This window comes from Nicotiana tomentosiformis, chromosome 5 (genome assembly GCF_000390325.3).
Source record: "Nicotiana tomentosiformis chromosome 5, ASM39032v3, whole genome shotgun sequence".
Taxonomy (NCBI): domain Eukaryota; kingdom Viridiplantae; phylum Streptophyta; class Magnoliopsida; order Solanales; family Solanaceae; genus Nicotiana; species Nicotiana tomentosiformis.
The window spans coordinates 84,375,581-84,395,306 of NC_090816.1; the positions used below are offsets into that span (position 1 = coordinate 84,375,581).

The window sequence follows — 19,726 nt, forward strand, 5'->3', positions numbered from 1 at the left end:
TAACTAGAGGAAGAAACAGAGGTGGTACATCTGGAGCTAATGGTGGTAGAGGTGGGTGCAACTGCAGGAACCGCTCCCAGGCCCAAACCTAACATATAAAGTTGACTTAAAGTTTAAGATAAATTTTGACTAGATAGAATTGGAAGGAATGAACAGAGTATTCGAATATGCTTACACATGTAGAAGCGGCAAAAATCCATATACGTTATGCTGGGTGCCCATGCTCGCCCGGCACAGATGCCTGTACAAGTAGGCGAGAACAGAAGCACCCCAGTTGTACTGGGGTAAATCATCTAGCAGCTGAAGATGATGAAGAAATCGCAAGCTGACTAGATTCCCCGAAGTGTTTGGGAACAAGACCCCCCCCAAACAGAAGGAGCGGCAGCAACCTCGTATACCGGTGAATATGCAGATCATCTATCTCCCCGGTGATGTCGGGGTGCAATATCTCCAAATACTGTCGAATAGCTGTCAAACTCATGCGACCTTCCCATGAGTTTGTAGTCTCATCCTGTGGCCTGAAACCAGTGAGATGCTGCAGCATGTCCAAATACTGCCCACGCCTCATCTCTCTCATGGCCTGAGGCAATGTAACGGGCAGTCCATCAACAGGCATCCCATATATAACCTCCACGTCCTGCAGGGTGATGGTGGCCTCGCCAATGGGCAAGTGGAAAGTGTGCGTCTCTGGGCGCCACCGCTCTATTAGGGCCGTGATCAAAGACCAGCCGAGCTGCAGCCGCCCGATCTCCAAAATCTTGTAGAAGCCCATATCCCGCAGGCACTGGACTACACGGGGATGGAGATCTTTGTCCTTCATAACATCCCACATGTCGTCCACTCTCTTGGCGCGGAGAGTCTAGGCCAGTAACTCTCCCTCCCAAACATAGGCGGACCTATGATCGCCCTGTAACACTAATAGCTCATCGGAGACAGGTCCGGGATGCATAGGCGGCACGTCCATGTCGTCTACTGTAAATTAAACAACACTAATTGTATGTTTGATTTGTAAATTAAATAATTATTTTTTATATTTATACAATATTTAATTGGACAGAGTATATATCTATGTGTTCGAGGCTCGATATTTGATGCCCATTAGCACCAAGCTATCCTGAGTTCTTGTATGTGTCAATTTTATTATTTTAATAATTTTGTATGTTTGATCTGTAAATTAAATAATTATTTTTTATAATTATACAATATTTAATTGGATAGAGTATATACCTATGGGATCGAGGCTCGATATTTGAGACCCAGTAGCACCAAGCTATCCTGAATTCTTATGTGTGTCAATTTTAATATTTTCATAATTTTGTATGTTTGTTTTGTAAATTAAATAATTAATTTTTATCATATTTAATTGGACAGAGTATATACTTATGGGTTCCAGGCTCGATATTTGAGACCCAATAGTACCAAGCTATCCTGAATTCTTATGTGTGTCAATTTTTACATTTTCATAATTTTGTATGTTTGTTTTGTAAATTAAATAATTAATTTTTATCATATTTAATTGGACAGAGTATATACCTATGGGTTCCAGGCTCGATATTTGAGACCCAATAGCACCAAGCTATCGTGAATTCTTATGTGTGTTAATTTTAATATTTTCATAATTTTGTATTTTGTTTTGTAAATTAAATAATTAATTTTTATCATATTTAATTGGACAGAGTATATACCTATGGGTTCCAGGCTCGATATTTGAGACCCGGTAGCACCAAACTATCCTGAATTCTTATGTGTGTCAATTTTAATATTTTCATAATTTTGTATGTTTATTTTATAAATTAAATAATTAATTTTTATCATATTTAATTGGACAGAGTATATACCTATGGGTTCCAGGCTCGATATTTGAGGCCCAGTAGCACCAAACTATCCTGAATTCTTATGTGTGCCAATTTTAATATTTTCATAATTTTGTATGTTTATTTTATAAATTAAATAATTAATTTTTATAAATTGGACAGAGTTTGTGTTTGATCTATCAGGATAAAAGATACTTAAACTACAGGGATTCTACGCTAAAAGGCTCTACATTTTACTACGCTAAAAGAGCACTTGTCTTTAAGTAAATAAATAATCTAAACTAGATAAAAACAACAAATACATTTTAATCACAAAACAAACACAAAACACTAATATCTTAGTCCGGATAAAAATAACACACTAGTTTAATCCCAAAAAAAATACAAAACAACATGGAAACACATTCAAAATAACTAATATGCATTATTATACGAGTTTCGACATAAACTAAATCGCAATACCTCGATTTATGTTTTTCGGAAAGTCGATGAATTGAAAATTTGAGCCTGAAACGAGGAAACCACAACAATAGAAGGTTTGGCTAGGATGTGGGACCTACAACCTTATCTTTTTGTGTGACGGGTGAGGTCCACTACAATTTTTTTAGAAGGAAATTAGGGGGAGGGGGGTCATTCAGAATTTTGAATTGGGAGGGGAGGGGGGGCGTTTATTTATCTATGTATAGTACGGTATATAACTGCGCTATACATATATAGCGCGGTTATATGCCGCGCTATGCATAGCTGTCTTATCAGCCCTGTATAGCGCGGTTTACAGTGGCGTTATATATATATAGCGCTCTTTTAAGTAGCGTTATACTTTAACGGTCAAAACTCCGTTAAAGTATAGCATTCTTTAAAAGAGCGCTATATATAGAAATGTCACTCTTTTTTTAAAACACACATTTCTATCACACTTGTCCAAAAGAATCATAAATGGGTTCTGAACTCCAAATACAATAGGAGTTTATTATTGGTGTTGAATTGTATGACTATCACCTAAAAGAGTAAACTATTGGATATAGAGCTCACTATTATTTATTCTCACATGCGGATCTGACTCTTTTTCTTAGGCCAAACGCGTTAAGTTTGTGTCGCATAAGAAAGTTTCGAGTTGTTTGTTTAGTCATCTTATTGCTACAGCGCCTCAATAATTCAAAATTATTCTTTTATCCTTATAATTGAATAAACTTATATTTGATACTTAACATCACATAACAAATTAGATTAATGAAAAATACCCCAACAGTATCTTAACCAAAAGAGTAAGAAGAAAAGATGAAGAATTTCTTAAATCAAGCTAGTCTAGACTTAGAGAATTACCAAAAATGAAAAGAACGTGTCTGTGCTTTCACGGACATTCTTAAACCCACACACACAGATAAGACTGGAAAAGATAGACCACTAATGATTATATTGCTGTTTTATACGATTCATCTCTTTTTTCCATTTTTCCTTCTCTTTTATCCAAACCCGAAAACTAATACTCCATAGTGGTGGAAGAAATAAATTACATTCTACCAAAAATAAATCCACCTACGAAATATGGATTGGCTAATTAAGTTGGATAAAGAGTGACAGCAAATTAACTGGGAAAGAAGATAAGCAAACAGATGGAAATGAAGTGAAGATTTGACTAAATTTGGTTCGGAAAGAAGATAACACACGAACTAGTTTCTTTGTCAAGTTTTTTTTTTTCTAAAATTAATCCATCCACCCAGATTTTCACCACACGTAGTGGTAGGGGTTTGACCTGGACTCCTGCCTTGTATATTATTAACGAAAGTGTATAATAGCGGGTATATAAAATCGGAACCTCTAAAATACATAAAGAATATACAAGAGAAAAGGAAACTAATTAAGGGGAATCCCTTCTACAGATAAGCTCTCAAAACAAATAGGTCCTATGACCATATAAGGATTCTCTGCCAGAATCCATGTGTTCAAAAACCTTACCCAATACCTGTCTTTTGTCATCTGATGCCAATTTTGTCCAAGATATAGGCTCCTTTCACATGAAGAGGGAGCTCATTATTAATTTGAGAAAAGATCCTGGAATCATCTTCAATAGCACATGCAGAAAATTTGAAAAACATGGAACTTTTCAAGAGTACGGAATCAAAGTGTGATTTTTTTGGACTCAAGCGACATAAATAGACTAAAAAGAAAATTGGGCATCACTTTAAATATAGCGCGGTTATTCATCGCGCTATACCTTAACAGCAGTTTTGTCCGTTAAGGTATAGCGCGGTGAGTAACCGCGCTATATTTGAACTTAAAATGGGTAGGAGGTATAGTGCGCATATACAGCGCGTTGTATATGCGCGCTATACCTATATAAAAAATCGTGTCATCTCCTTCCCCCACCAGACGCGAACCAGCAGACCCCAAAATAAAAAAATCGGGCCCCTCTCCATTTTTAAAGAAAAACAACTCAGTGGAGCCCAGCTGTCCCACAAAAAGTGTATCTTCTGGGTATTATAGCAAGCTTACACCGGATCTAAGGTGTTATCGCGTAATGGATTGCTCGTTTCGGCCCCCAAATCATCAAATCCTCACCTTTCAAAAAATTATAAATCGAGGTATTCCGACTTACTTTTTGTTAAAACTCATGTATAAAAAATGTGTATTAGTTATTTTTACTATGATCTATATTTTTTCGTGATTATTTTTTGATTTAATTAATTTGTTATTTTTTATCCGAATTAGATTATTTTTGTGGTAAAAAATTAGTAAAATAGATAAATTATTATTTTATGATTAATTAATGTTATTAGCTATTATAAAAAATATTTATTAGTTATTCTTTATTGTGGTATATGTATTTTTGTGAATGTTTTATGATTAAATTAATTTATTATTTTTTATCCGGATTAGATTATTTATGTGCTAAAAGATTAGTAAAATTGATAAATTATTATTTTATGAATAATTAATGTTATTTAATTTTATTGTTGTACATATATTAATATGTGACTTTATTTTTATTTAGTGCCCTTTAGTGTTATGTTGTGCCCGTAATTATAATCTAGTGCCCTTTAGCCTAGTAAAATATAGTGCCCTTTAGCGTATTATCTTTGTAATTATTGAAATTAATTATTTAATTATTTATTAACCGCAAAATATTTATAAAAAAAATGATAGTTCAAACACAAACTCTCTCGAATGTTAGTCAACAAATGTAAGAAAATAACATTAAAATAATAATATTTGTCAAACTAAGTATTGTTATATGAATACTTATTAATTATATCATGTATAGTTATAAAATAAGAAACAAATATAGAAAATAATAAACTAACATATAAAATAATAAACTAAGATATAAAATAATATCATATAAAATAATAAACTAACATATATATAAAATAAGAAACAAACATATAAAATCATAGTATAATAATCAAGGATTTTATCCCTAACTCCCAAAAAGAAAGTTGTTTTAGCCCTCATCATAGTATAATAATCAAGGATGTAATCTCTTACTACACCATATATACCAACATACTAGCTTACAACATGTAACTTAGAAAATCAAAATTGCATCCAACTTTTTTCTTTTTAAACATTAAAAAAAAGCAGTTCAGTGCACAAAGCATCTCGCATTCATGTAAAATAAGAAAATAACATATAAAATAAGAAACAAACATATAAAATAATAAAGTAACGTATAAAATAATAAACTAACATATAAAATAATTAACTAACATATAAAATAATAAACTAATATATAAAATAATAACATAACATATAAAATAATAAATTAACATATAAAATAATAATATAGAAAATGTATCAACTTAAGTAATAATATAGTAAAAATATCGATTAAATATTAATATAAAAGATATTACAATATATTTAAAGACGTTAAGCAATCAAAAAGAAAAATACTTTAATTAATATTGTTTAATTTACAGACATCATTATGGAGGTTCCCCTTATGCATCCCGGACCTGCATCTCGAGAGCTATTGTAGCTTACAGGGCAATCATAGGTCTTCATACATCTGGGATGACAATATTTGTCCCAGACATTCTGCCCTAGACGTATAGACGATATGTGGGAGTTCATTAGGGACCACTCACTCTATCCTCGTATAGTTAGACGCCTTCAGGATACAAGTTTCTCCAGGATCATAGAGATCGGCTGGTTGTAGTTCGACTGGGCGTTGATCACGGCTATGATAGAGCGGTGGCGACAGGAGACACACGCGTTTCATCTACCCATCGGCGAGGCTACCATCACGCTTGAGGACGTGGAGGTTCTCTTCGGGCTGCTGGTTGATGGATTACCTGTAGCTTACCCGCATGCTCTTAGAGACTCATCGGTTTCCAGCCAGCAGAGGAAACTGCATTGAGTGGGATGAGTCGATTGTAGCTGACGCCCGTCCGACAGCATCTAGCGGCGAAAGATGTGGAGATTACGGATGATTCACCGGTGGAGGATATCGACCGGCACACGAGACTTTTGTTGATGCTGATGTTTAGTGATGTAATGTTCCCGAACACTTCAGAAAACCTAGTCAGCTTGAGATTTCTACATCATTTGGAGCGGCTAGATGATTTACCTGGTTACAGCTGGGATACAGTTGTTCTAGGTTACCTGTATAGGTAGATGTGTCGGGCGTGCATGGGCACCCAGAGAAACGTTGACGGATTTTTACCGCTACTGCAGGTGAAAACATAGTCAATTTTTTTCATGATTATAACATACATAGTAAAAAAATACCTTAAATTTTACGTCCACAATCTATATTAGGTTTGGGCCTGGGAGCGGTTCCTACAGTTCCAGCCACCTCTACCACCAATGGCTCCAGATGCACCACTTTCACCGTTTCTCCCTTTTGCTTGGAGGTGGGTTGATAGGCAAGGCTACAGACGCGAGTTCGAGGCTCGACACCATCTCCCCTATTACAGGGATTTATTGGATTTGCTTGAAGGCGTGCAGGTACATGTATACTTAAGTTTACTTGGCCTGGCTTTATATGTGTTGCGTTTACTGACGATTCCTGTGTTTAATTAATAGTTCGTATGGAAGCCATACAGCGACGCGCTCAAAGATGGTTTGCCCGATTATTGCTCCCGCGGTCGAGCTATGTGGAGCTCTTCCATCCCACTGATATGTCTCGATATTGTCGAGCATCATTCCACCGAGCGAGTCTTCGCCAGTTTGGTCGACTGTAGCTTGTACCAATTCCGCCCACTTGGATTAGGACACATTACCATCGGGATGATCGTTCCAGGGTTGACCAGATAATATGGCATCGATAGAGGCCCAGATTGAGGTTTGGGACCATAGGTATGACCTGATTCCTCCACCCCCTCCACTTGAGCATACGGATGGCGAGCATGAGTATATGGGTTGGTATCGCAGCGTTACCCGACTTCTCGTCAGGAATCCTGTTTATCACGCTGGTGGTCGGTACATTCCATACGCCGGGAGGCATGAGACACTGGTATGTTATTTGTTATACTTACTTATAATGTTACATTATCCTTACATAATTAATATTTTACATGTTATGAAGGCTATTGGCTTACATCAGTTCTACTAGTTGGGACTGCACATGCTGCAGTATACTGGTGAGGGAGTGGTAGCTTTGCACGGGTATGGCCGTCGGGTTACTGATCTTGCTGCTGAAACATTGAGACGTGACCGAGATGATGAGCGCTTAGGATACGAGGCTGCTTATGTGCCGCCAGATGAGTACCATCATGGGCCACCAGTGGAGCCTGAACGTGGTAGACATGGTAGGCGTGGCAGAGAGGAAGGGGTGTCCCACGAGGTCGTGGTGGTTAGCGAGGACGGTGTCCCAGCAAGGGGGCGTTGAGGAACCCATGGACGATATTAGAGATGATCAGTCGGGTGACCACCCTGAGCCACACGATGCTCATCATGACATGCCATCATTCAGCCTTCAGTTGTCGCCAGGGACTTCGCAGGTGACCCCGTCAGCTCCATTATTGAACTCGGGCATGGCCATTATGCGATAGGAGTGGGATCAGTATTTTCCTAATCCCCCAGAGCCATCAACAGTTATTGATTCCCGTCAGACACGAGAGGTGCATATTGGGCGATGACTGAGTTATGTCTCATCACTGAGGGATGCGGAGGATCTAGCAAATACTTCATCTACTCCAGTACACCTTGATGTTCCGACAGAGCCTTGCGGCGCTACTCATGCGCAGGTTTGTTTGTATTACTATTATTTCTATTTGTTTTTATCTCATTGATTAGTCAGTAATATCTAAAGCGTTTTTATTTTTTTTAAAGACATCGGCATCGCCCTTCACGGAGGCCACATTTTGCGATACTGAGATGCCGGAGAGGGATGATCTTATTCAAGAGCTCGCTGAGACCATGGTATGACTATTAAAAAAAAATTCTAACACGTACATTAGTAAATATTATTTCATGTAGTAAAATATCTTATTATTCTGTAGGTTACTTCCAGCCCGACGGCCGCTTCTACCGAGTCTGCCAGCCTTACCGATGATCATGCTGCAGCGCATCCTCCGATAAAGAGGCGACGTGACGAGGATGATCGTGATAGCATAGCCGGACAGGATGGGATGCGCCTCAGGCCAGCAAATTCTTTAAAGCATACAGGTTGTGGGACACATTGACATTTATTATTATTTGTATATATGAAATTAAATATATAATAGCAACATTATTTATGTTTTACATAATTTGCGCATGTGTTTTTATTTCTCGAGATATTTATTAGTTGAACACTTCAACACAAAAAAAATTATAGCTTAACATAAAACTTAAATTCGTTACCAATTAAAGATAATACATGACACATACAACATAAAAATAAAATACTACACTCAACGCATCAATGTGTTTGTTTAGTCACTATCGCCCATTACTGTGTGCTTCAACTACTTAAATTTCTCCTCCAACCTATTTTTTTCTTCTTCTGCCTATTTTAGTTTCTCCTTCAATGCCGCAAGTTGTTCTTGTAGTTTCACGGTCTGGAGTTCGTATTCACCGGTCAAATTCCAAATGTTTAGCAAACATAATTTGTAGTATTCCTAATTAATGGGTTCATCATACCATTCATCAAAACCACATTTCTTTTCGTCCTACCCATGAGAGAATAACATAAGACTATTAATTAACATGTTATATAAAAAGTATTAACAAACATTTCTTCCAACAATAATAACTTACAACTTGTTTTCACATCCAACATCAGCGCCCCATATTGCAATTTGACTAACATGGCTTTAAAATAGCACGTTTTCCACAGTAACACCTTGGTACGTAATTGCGTCCAAACATGTCGTAATGCTCGAAAATGGAAAATTAATGGAAAGTTTTTCTATTTATTTCGTTACGACGCAAATAATAACTAAAATGCGCGAGGTTTTTATAGGCAGCTAAGAGTGATTTTAGGTTACATAACGCATATTGGTGAGGCGCTATGTTTCGCGCGATAATGATTCTTATGGGTGCAAGTGGATCCAGCTTTTTCAGTACGACATCTTTTTCAGTACGACAGCTTTTTCAGGTCATCAACTTTTGCAGTACGACAGTTTTTTCATGTCAACATGACAATACACATAGCGCATATTGGTGAGGCTCTATATTTCGCGTGATAATGATTCATTAGGGTACAAATGTATCCAGCTTTTTACAGGTCATCAACGTTTTCAGTCCGACAGCTTTTTCAGGTCGACATGACAATACACATAGCGCATATTGGTGAGGCACTATGTTTTGCGTGATTATGATTCATTCGGGTACAAGTGGGTCTAGAATTTTATGTCAACAGTTTTTTCAGGTCGACATGACAATACACATAGCGCATATTGGTGAGACGCTATGTTTCGTGTTCTTACAGGTCGACATGCAGCTTAGTTCTTCTTAAGTTGAACCAAGAGATCAATATTCAAATACCATTTAAAGTATTAGAACAGTATCCAGTTCAGAAATGACACTAACATTTAATAAGTGGTTTACGAAGAGGCAAAAATGTGAAGGTAGTTTAAATGATCCAGATGGAACACGTCATAACACAATCGATCACTACCTTACAAAAATATGCTAGGTTGCTATACTGATTTGGTTGATGACAAGTGGTATGGTGTTCTGCGTCCCTTGGAAAATAAGCCTATCAATATACACACTGATCTCAAAGTTGCAGGGCACATTATTGAGGGCGGAGCGCATTCTACAAAGCCTGAAAGTATGCGAATTTAGGGCGAAAAACTACAATGGGTTCCCCTTTACTCAAAACGATGTGATTATGAAGTACTATGTCACTGGCATGGGCTTGTTGTACCACAAGCACTATCTGCAATCCTCCAAACAAATACACACAAAGATGAACCAGAAGTAATTCGGCATTTGATAAAGGAGATTCTAGAGATGGACAAGGCACTTGATGTTCATCATGCAATGGATGATCTTAACTACCTGGAAGGAAAGGAGGATCAGTATTGGATTTATTAGAAAATGAAAAATTGCATAGAGATAATGATTATCCTGTTTTCCCAACAGTTGTCGAGAGGGAGGGACTACCTAAGTTTCTACCACAGACGTTGGACATAGGAGTCCCATATTTTTATAGAAATCAAGCAAGTGCTCTTATTGATGATAGCGATGAAATACGAGAAATGTGTATCAACTGGGGCCTAGATTATAATGCCCTTAGTCCCGAAGGGTGCATACAAGATGTTGACTAAGAAATGAAGACGGTGACAGTGAAATAGTGGCAGACAACGACAATAATGGCGAATGACAATTATTTTTTATTCCTTGGGGTGTATGTTAAATTGTTGTGTTGAATCTTTAATTCTAAATATCAACTAGATTTAATCCCATTGGAAACATAATTTTATTTCATATATTTTGCAACCTGAATATTTACATAAATTTAGTACACCCCAATTACTCCAATAAAACACTACGTTTATCCTTGATAATTGGGCACATTGGATGAACTGCCACCTGGAGCTGAATTACCACCGCTTCCCAAACTAACTGAAGGACATTTACGGCGGTCGTGTCCTACGCGCATAAACGGTATCACCAACATCTATTTAGTTCTGTATACACGTTCTTTTTTGCACTTGCCGTTGACATACATAATTCTTCCTACACACCATTTTAAATGGTTTCGGCGGCCAATAATGCTCAGCACCCACTGGCTGTAACTGTCCACTATAGGTGTTTAAGTATGCAGCAATACTATATTCTTTATCAACGTACCTCGTTGCCGTAAAACCTATATGTTGAAAGCACTTCATGGCATGTGAGCATGGCAAGTGATAGATTGACCATTTTCCACAGGAGCATAATCTTCTAGCTTTATTGACGGTGTGTGTATTATTCCTACGGTTGTGATGCAGACCAGTGCGAACTTCAAAAATATTTTACTCACAGCAATATTGCAAAAATGAATGCCACTGTGCCCGCTTCCTATATTTCTCAAATCGTTTCATTGGTTGTGGCATAAATTCAACACCCCTTTCCATTAATGACGATGTACCTATAAATCTTTCAACAAACCTCTCTGCCCGCACCATAGTAGTGACTGGAAATCCACGTGCAGACTTCAATAACCCATTGAAAGACTCTGATATATTTATAGTCAGAATTCCCCATCTTTTACCACCATCCGCATGCAAAGTCCACTTTTCAAGCTCATGTTGCATCAACCAACGATAGGCTTCTAGGTCTTCCTGCCTAATCAATTCCATTCGCCACCTAAATTTACACTCTTGGTGATTTGTTGCATCCATCGACATTAAATCATGCAAGTCCTTGTTCAAATAAGCCCTCTGGAAGTTGGCCTTCAAGTGCCTAACACAGAAACGGTGGTATGCATACGGTTCCTGCCATGCATGCAAATTCTGTAAAGAACTTAGAATACCGCCATGGCGATAAGATATTAGACAAATACATGAACGTTGTTTGACAACGTGCTCCTTCAAGTGGTTCAAAACTAATGTCCACGTCTCTTGGCTTTCATTGGCACAAATAGCAAATGCTAGGTGAAATATACTTCCATTAGCATCTATAGCAAGATCAACAACTTATTATCATATTTTCCATAGACATGAGTGTCGTCTATGGATATTATCGGCCGCCAATGCACAAAACCATCAATGGCTGGTTTAAATGCCAGAATACATATCTGAATATATATTCTGGTATTTTCGGACTCCGCTAAAGCTTCCATTCAACAACAGTCCCGGGGTTGTGTTTCAATGCAGTTATGAACCTGGGTAGAGTGGCAAATGACTTATCCCAGTTATCATAAACAATTTCAAAAGCACCGAGAAATGTCTTTCTTTTGGTAATGGTACATCTGTTGGCCCAAGTAAAGTTTTGTTTTGACGATTGACAAAGGAAGCTCATGCATGAACCGGGTTCATCCCCTGTGTACACAGACAAGTGCAGATTCGAGCATGAGGAATACACGTGAAGGAGATAAGTTTAATTTGTTATATCTGATATCTCCTTATCGAAAAGGTTGCATAATTGATAAGGAGAAGGACTCCTTACTTAAACAGAACACTATCCAAGATAAGGAAGGAGTTAGAAGTTGAAGTTAACTAGAACTCTTCCACCAAGGAAGAGTAGCATTAGAACTCTAGTTATTTCTTATTCTACTAACTCTATATATTGCAGGATATTCTCATTCTACGGTAACACACAAAAGCAGAAGATAACGTGAGTTGAGAGCAAATTAGCAAGGCCTTTTGCAAGCATTTTTTGTGTGATACAAGTGTGCGAACCTGAAGCTACATGAACCAGATAGAAGAACTAGCTCCAAGCGTCTGTCATTTTTTCTAGTTCAATTGTAGTAGGTGTTTTCAAGTTCACATAATTGGAATAACGTAATAAAGGGCAACAAGTAATGCAAAGAGAATAAGAACAAGTAAAAACATAAGACAATGGAGATATACAAATAATACAGGTAGGAACATATAGAAGGTAAGTAGGTATTGAGTGAGGAATGAATAAATTGAAACAAGTAGCAACTAAATAACAGATAATAAGTAAGGCATGGATAACAAGTTAGGACATGTAGCAATTAAGGCATATAACGAAATATAACATGGAATAAATAACAACATAAAGGTAAATTGTCCAACCTGCATGATTTTTGCCCATGACAACGCATATGCACTCATCACCTCACATATATTATGTCCCCACACGTAATTCACGTAACAAATAGACCAACAAGTCCTAATTCCCTTCAGCCAAAGTTAGACATGACACTTACCTCTTTACACAACCAAATCAATACTCAACCACGACCTTTCCTTTCGAACATGACTCCAAACCAACCAAATCTAGCCAAATATCGTTCAAACAAGTCAAAATAAGCTTTAGAAACTACACACGAATGAAAAAGGTTCAATCTTTAGCTAAATTGAAAAAGTCAACCCTAGCCTGCTTGATCAAAACCAAAGATCCGGACCAAAAACAGATTACCTATTCACCCACGAGCCCGGTTATGTGATTTGTTTCGAAATCCGACCTCAAATTAAAATCTAAATCCCAATTTTACAAAATCCCTAAATTCTACCCAAAACCCCTAATTTGGAAAGGTAATGTTCTTCAGAAATCACCTCTAGAGTGTTTGGGATTGAGAAATGGTGTAAAATGAGCTAACTCCAGATTTTTCCCTCTTTTACCCAACTGAAGATGTGGCATTTGCGAAGTCAAGTTTGCAAGTGCAATGTCCGCAAATGCGAGATACTGGTCACAAATGTGAACAGTGCATTAGATGCACATGAGTTGCAAATGCAACCAAACCTTCACATTTGCGAAGGACACACCTTTCGTATATTTGATCAAGCTTCGTAAATATGAAGCTGCTCAACACCACTCTTCATTGCAAATGCAATGCTACAGTCGCAAAAGCAAAAACAGTGGACTTCGCAAAAGCGACTTACTCTTTGCAGATGCGATGACCTAGCCCCCATCCCATGCTCGCAAATGCGATCTCTTGATTGCAAAAGCGAGGCTTGGAAATGCGAGCCAGACCTCGCAAATGCGAGATCTGCAACTGAACACCAGCACTGAAATGCACCAGCAATCCTCAAACCATCCAAACTCATCTGATACACACCCGAAACTCACCCGAGCCCCTTGGTCTCTAAACCGAACATGCAAACAAATTTAATAACATCCTAAAAACTTTCTCGCTATCTCAAATTATCAAAATAACATCAAATAACACGAATCGATCATCGAAACTCAAGAACTTCAACTTTAAAACTCATTTTCACAATTTTGCATATAACGCGCTGAAATGCGACCAGGTCACCCCGGACCCCAACCAAACATGCGTACAAATCCAAATATATCATACAAACCTACCGGAATTGTCAAAATACCGATCTGAGGTCGTTTACCCAAAATAATGACCCTTCTCAACTCTAGCCTCATTTTAAGTCAAAAATCACATTTTCTTCAATCTTTCACATAAAGGCTTTTCGAAAAATGTCACGGACCACGCACATAAATCAAGAAACACTAAATGAAGCTATGGGAGGTCTCCGAACACAAAAATAAAGGCTAATATTCAAAATGACCTATCGAGTCGTCACATTCTCCACCTCTAAAAGAAACGTTCGTCCTCGAACGGACATAGAAAAGTACTTGGACTGGTAAAAAGGTAGGGGTAACTACTACACATATCAGACTCGGACTCCCAAGAATCCTCCTCAACCGGATGACCCCTCCATTGCACTTTCACAGAAGAAAAAACTCTCGGATCTCAACTTACGAACCAACCGGTCTAGAATAGCCACCGGCTCTTCCTCATATGTTTGATTTTCATCAAGTTGCACCGTGCTGAAGTCCAAAACATGTGAGTTATCCTCATAGTACTTTTGAAGTATGAAAACGTGAAATACCGGATGTACCCCTGCTAGGCTAGGAGGCAATATAGCTTATATGCAACCTCCCCAACTCTCTCCAAAATCTCAAATGACCCAATAAACCTCAGGCTTAGCCTGCCCTTCTTCCCAAACCGCATCACGCCCTTAATAGGTGACACCCAAAGAAGAACCTTCTCACCCATCATGTAAGCCACATCTCGTACCTTCTGGCCTGCATAACTCTTCTGCCTGGACAGAGTGTGTAGGAAGTCATTCCTGAATCACCTTAACCTTCTCCATAGCATCACGGACCAAATCAGTGCCCAACAATCTAGCTTCTCCGGGCTCAAACCAACCAATTAGCGAATGACATCGCCTCCCATATAAGACCTCGTACTGAGCCATCTGGATGCTTGACTGATAGCTACTATTGTTGGCGAACCTACGAGTGGTAGAAACGAATCCCATGAACCTCCAAAATCAATAACACAGGCATGTAATATGCCCTTGAAGATCAAAATAGTGCGCTCATATTGTTCATACATCTGAGGATGAAACGCGGTACTCAGCTCGACCCGTGTACCCAACTCACGCTGCATGGCCGACCAAAAATGCGATGCGAACTGCATGCCTCGGTTAGAAATGATGAAAATGAGCATGTCATATAGGTGGATAATCTCTCGGATGTAAATTTGAGCCGACTGCTTTGAAGAATAGGAAGTCATCACCGGAATAAAGTATGCGGACTTAGTTAACTGGTCCATAATAATCCAGACTATGTCATATTTCCTCAAGGCATGCGGTAAGACTACCACAAAATCTATTATGATGCGCTCACACTTCCACTCTGGTATTTCCAATCTCTAAGTCAACCCACCCGATTTCTGATGCTCATACTTCACCTATTGACAATTCAAACATCGAGAGACATAAGAAACAATATCTTTCTTCATCTTTCACCACCAATAGTGTTATTTCAAGTCACGGTTCATCTTCGTGATAGTTGGGTGAATGGACTAGCGCGAACTGTGAGCCTCATCAAGGATCAACTCTCTAAACCCATCAATATTTGGAACACAAAGCCAGACTTGAAGCCACATAATACCATCATCTCCAATCACAACCTCCTTAGCACCACCCCACTTCAGCATGTCCTTCAACACCAACACGTGAGGATCATCAAACTGGCGTGCCTTGATACGCTCCAACAATGATGAATGTGCCACAACACAAGCAAGAACCCGGCTAGGCTCCGAAATATCCAATCTCACAAATCAGTTGGCCAAATCCTGAGCATCCATAGCTAGTGGTCATTCCACTATTGGTAAGTATGCCAAACTGCCCAAGCTTTCAGTCGTCCTACTCAATGCACCGGCCACTACATTGGCCTTCCCCGGATGCTATAATATGGTGTTATCTTTGTTTTTCCACAACTCTAACCATCTGTGCTGTTGCAAATTAAGGTCTTTCTTTTTGAACAGATGTTGGAGACACCGATGATCGGTATAGACCTCACGTGGAACGTCGTATAGATAGTGCATCCAAATCTTCAGCGCGTGAACAATGGCTGCCAACTCTAAGTCATGCATAGGGTAATTCTTCTCATGAACCTTCAACTATCGAGATGCGCAGGCAATCACCCTACCATCCTGCATCAATACCGCGCCAAGTCTAATACACGATGTATCACAATACACGGTGTAAGATTCTGAACCTGTGGGCAACACCAACACTGGGCTGTAGTTAATGCAGTCTTGAGCTTCTGAAAGCTCAACTTACACTCGTCGGACCATCTGAAAAAGAGCACCCTTCTGGGTCAACTTGGTCAATGGGGCTGAAATAGACAAAAATCCCTCCACGAACCGGCGATAATAACCAGCCAAAACCAAGAAGCTCTGAATCTCTGTAGCTGAAGTAGGTCTAGGCCAGTTCTAAACTACCTCAATCTTCTTAGAATCCACCTTAATGCCCTCGAAAGATACAACATGGCCCAAAAAGGCAACGGAGTCCAACCAGAACTCACACTTTGAAAACTTGGTATATAACTAATAATCCCTCAAATTCTAAAGTACAATCCGAAGATGATTATCATGCTCCTCTCGACTACGGGAGTATACCAAGATATCATCAAAGAAGACAATCATAAAAGAATCCAGATAGGTCATGAACAACCGGTTCATCAAATCCATAAAGGATGTCAGAGGATTAATCCAGTCAAATGACATCACCAAAAACTCGTAGTGACCATACTGAGTCCGAAAAGCTGTCTTAGGGACATCTGATGTCGTAATCATCAACTGATGGTAGCCAGATCTCAAATAAATCTTTGAAAACACATTGTCACCCTGAAGCTAGTCAAATAAGTCATCAATCCACGACAACGCATACTTATTCTTGATGGTGACTTTTTTTAGCTGTGTGTAGTCAATACACATCCTTATAGAGCCATCTTTCTTCTTCACAAACAACACCGGTGCATCCCAAGGCGAGACACTCGGTCTAATGAATCCCTTATCAAGCAAATCTCGCAACTGCTCATTCAAATCTTTCAACTCAACTGGGGCTATATGGTACGGTAGGGTAGAAATGGGCTAAGTGCCCGGAACCAAGTCTATGCAAAAGTCGATATCTCTGTCGGGTGGCATCCCCGACAAATTTGTATGAAACACCTCTGGGAACTCATGCACAAATGGAACTGAATCCATAGAATGAACCTCCATACTGGGATCACGGATGTAGGCGAAATGCGCTAGACACCCCTTCTCGACCATACGCCGAGCCTTCAGATATGAAATGACTCTACTAGTAGAATGGACATGAGTCCCTCTTTACTCTAATCGAAGCAACTTCGGCATGGCTAATGTCACAGTCTTGGTGTGACAATCCAAAATAGCATGATAAGGTGACAATCAATCCATGCCCAAGATCACGTCAAAATCCATCATATCAAGTAATAGAATGTCTACCCTAGTCACAAAGCTCCCGATAGTGACCAAAAATGAATGATATACCTGGTCTACCACAATAGAATCCCCAACAAGCATATACATATAAACAAGAGAACTCAAGGAATCACGAGATATATCTAATATAAAACAAAATAGGATGACACATATGAATAAGTGGAACCCAAATCAAATAAAACTGATATATCTATATGGCAAGCTAGAATAATACCTGTGATGAATGCATCCGACGACTTTGCCTCAGGTCTAGCTGGGAATGCATAGAAACAGGGCTGAGCCCCACCACTCTGACCTCCACCTCTCCGACAATCTCTAATTGGCTGGCCTCTACCTCTAACGATCTGACCACCATCTCTAGTTGTCTGACCCTTGCCTATAGCAGGCTAAGTGGGTGGTGGAGACACCGGTGCCAGAATTATGGCACGACTACCCTGTTGTGGTCTACTCCTCAATCTAGGAGAGTACCTCCTGATATGACCTATGTCGCCTCACTCAAAGCAACCCCTCAGCTGGCGTAACTTGTCGAGTCTGAGATAATCCCTAATGAGCCGAATGACCACCGTAGTAACTCTATAGTGGGGGTGCACTAATAGGAGTTGAAGGTGTGTTGAATATTGGCTTCTCGGGATGAGACCCATAAAAACCATGACTGCCCGAAGCACTGTGTGCTACCTGAAGCACTGACTGAACGGGCCTGGTAGGATGGCCCTTACCAAATGAACCCTTGCCTCCAAATGAGGCACCACTAAAACCATGAAAATGACGAGGTCTCTTCTCTGATGCTGCCTCTCTGGACTGACTACGAATCCTCTCGATCCATCTAGCAATCTCAAAAACCTGGTTGAAAGAAATATCATCCTCAGTCTCTCTAGCCATCTGCAACCTGATACCATAAGTAAGGCTATTGATAAATCTCCTCACCCTCTCCCTCTCAGTAAGGACCAAGACAACTGCATGGCGAGAGAGGTCCACAAATATGGTCTCGTACTGGGTAATAGTCATGCTACCCTGCTAGAGGCGATCAAACTGGCTACGGCAGTCCTCTCTCAAAGTAAAATGGAGGAACTTCTCCAAGAATAGCTGCGAGAACTGATCCCAAGTGAGTGGAGGTGAACCTGTCGGTCTGCCTCGAATATAGTTCTGCTACCATCTCTTGGCAAAACCGGTCATCTATAACACTGCGAAGTCGACTCCATTAGACTCCACAATACCCATGTTGTGCAACACCTCGTGGAAACGATCCAAGTAATCTTGTGGGTCTTCGGAAGATGTACCACCAAAATGAATAGGAAAGAGCTTGATGAACTTATCCAACCTCTTCAACCCCTCCGACGACATAGCAGGTGTCTCCCCGGGGTGTGTAGCAATAACGGGCTGAACTACTCCAACAGCTGGAACTGCCAAAGTTTGGTATATGGGAGCCATCTGCTCCAGAGTGTGAGTAGTGGGAGTCTGGGCTCCTCCCCCAGCATAAGAGACGGCTAGTGCTACAGGAAATGCAGTGGCCTGGCCACACTTTCCATAAGGCCCACTACGCGAACTAGGGCATCCTGAAGTACGGGGGTGGCAATAAACCCCTTCTGGGACCTGAGCTGGTCCAACTGGCACGATCAGAACAGGGACCTCCTCCTCCTGATCGATCTGAGGCTCTACGATAGGTGCTGCGGTGCGGGCTCTAGGCTGAGCTCTACCTATGCCTCTACCTATGCCTCTGGCTCGACCTCGACAATGGTCCCTACCCCTAGTAGTGGCTACAACTTAGGGCTCCGGCTCATGCTCGACTGTGGATGTTGTGCGTGTCTTCACAATCTGTGAGAGAACAAGAATAGAATGATTCAAACTTCAGGGATAGAATGATTCAAACTTCAAAGATAGAATAAAATCGCACGACAGAGAAAGAAAGAAGCGAAAGTTTTCCTAAAGCCTTATAGCCTCCTGAAGATAAGTACAGACGTCTTTGTACCGATCCTCTAGACTCTACTAAGCTTGTTCATGACTCGTGAGACCTAGGCAACCTAGCACTCTGATACCAAATGTCACGACCTGCAATCCCAACTGTGGGGCCTTGATGGTGCCTAACATCCAC

The 19,726-nt window shown here is 39.7% G+C and overlaps 1 protein-coding gene across 1 annotated transcript; it reads right to left on the reverse strand.

Moving 5' to 3' along the window:
• Window positions 1–289: 289 nt before the first annotated feature.
• LOC138892698 (serine/threonine-protein phosphatase 7 long form homolog) lies at window positions 290–832 on the reverse strand. The gene has a single exon (XM_070176434.1). It carries the CDS (start codon window positions 830–832, stop codon window positions 290–292), a length of 543 nt encoding a protein of 180 aa, XP_070032535.1.
• Between the last annotated feature and the right edge of the window lie 18,894 nt (window positions 833–19,726).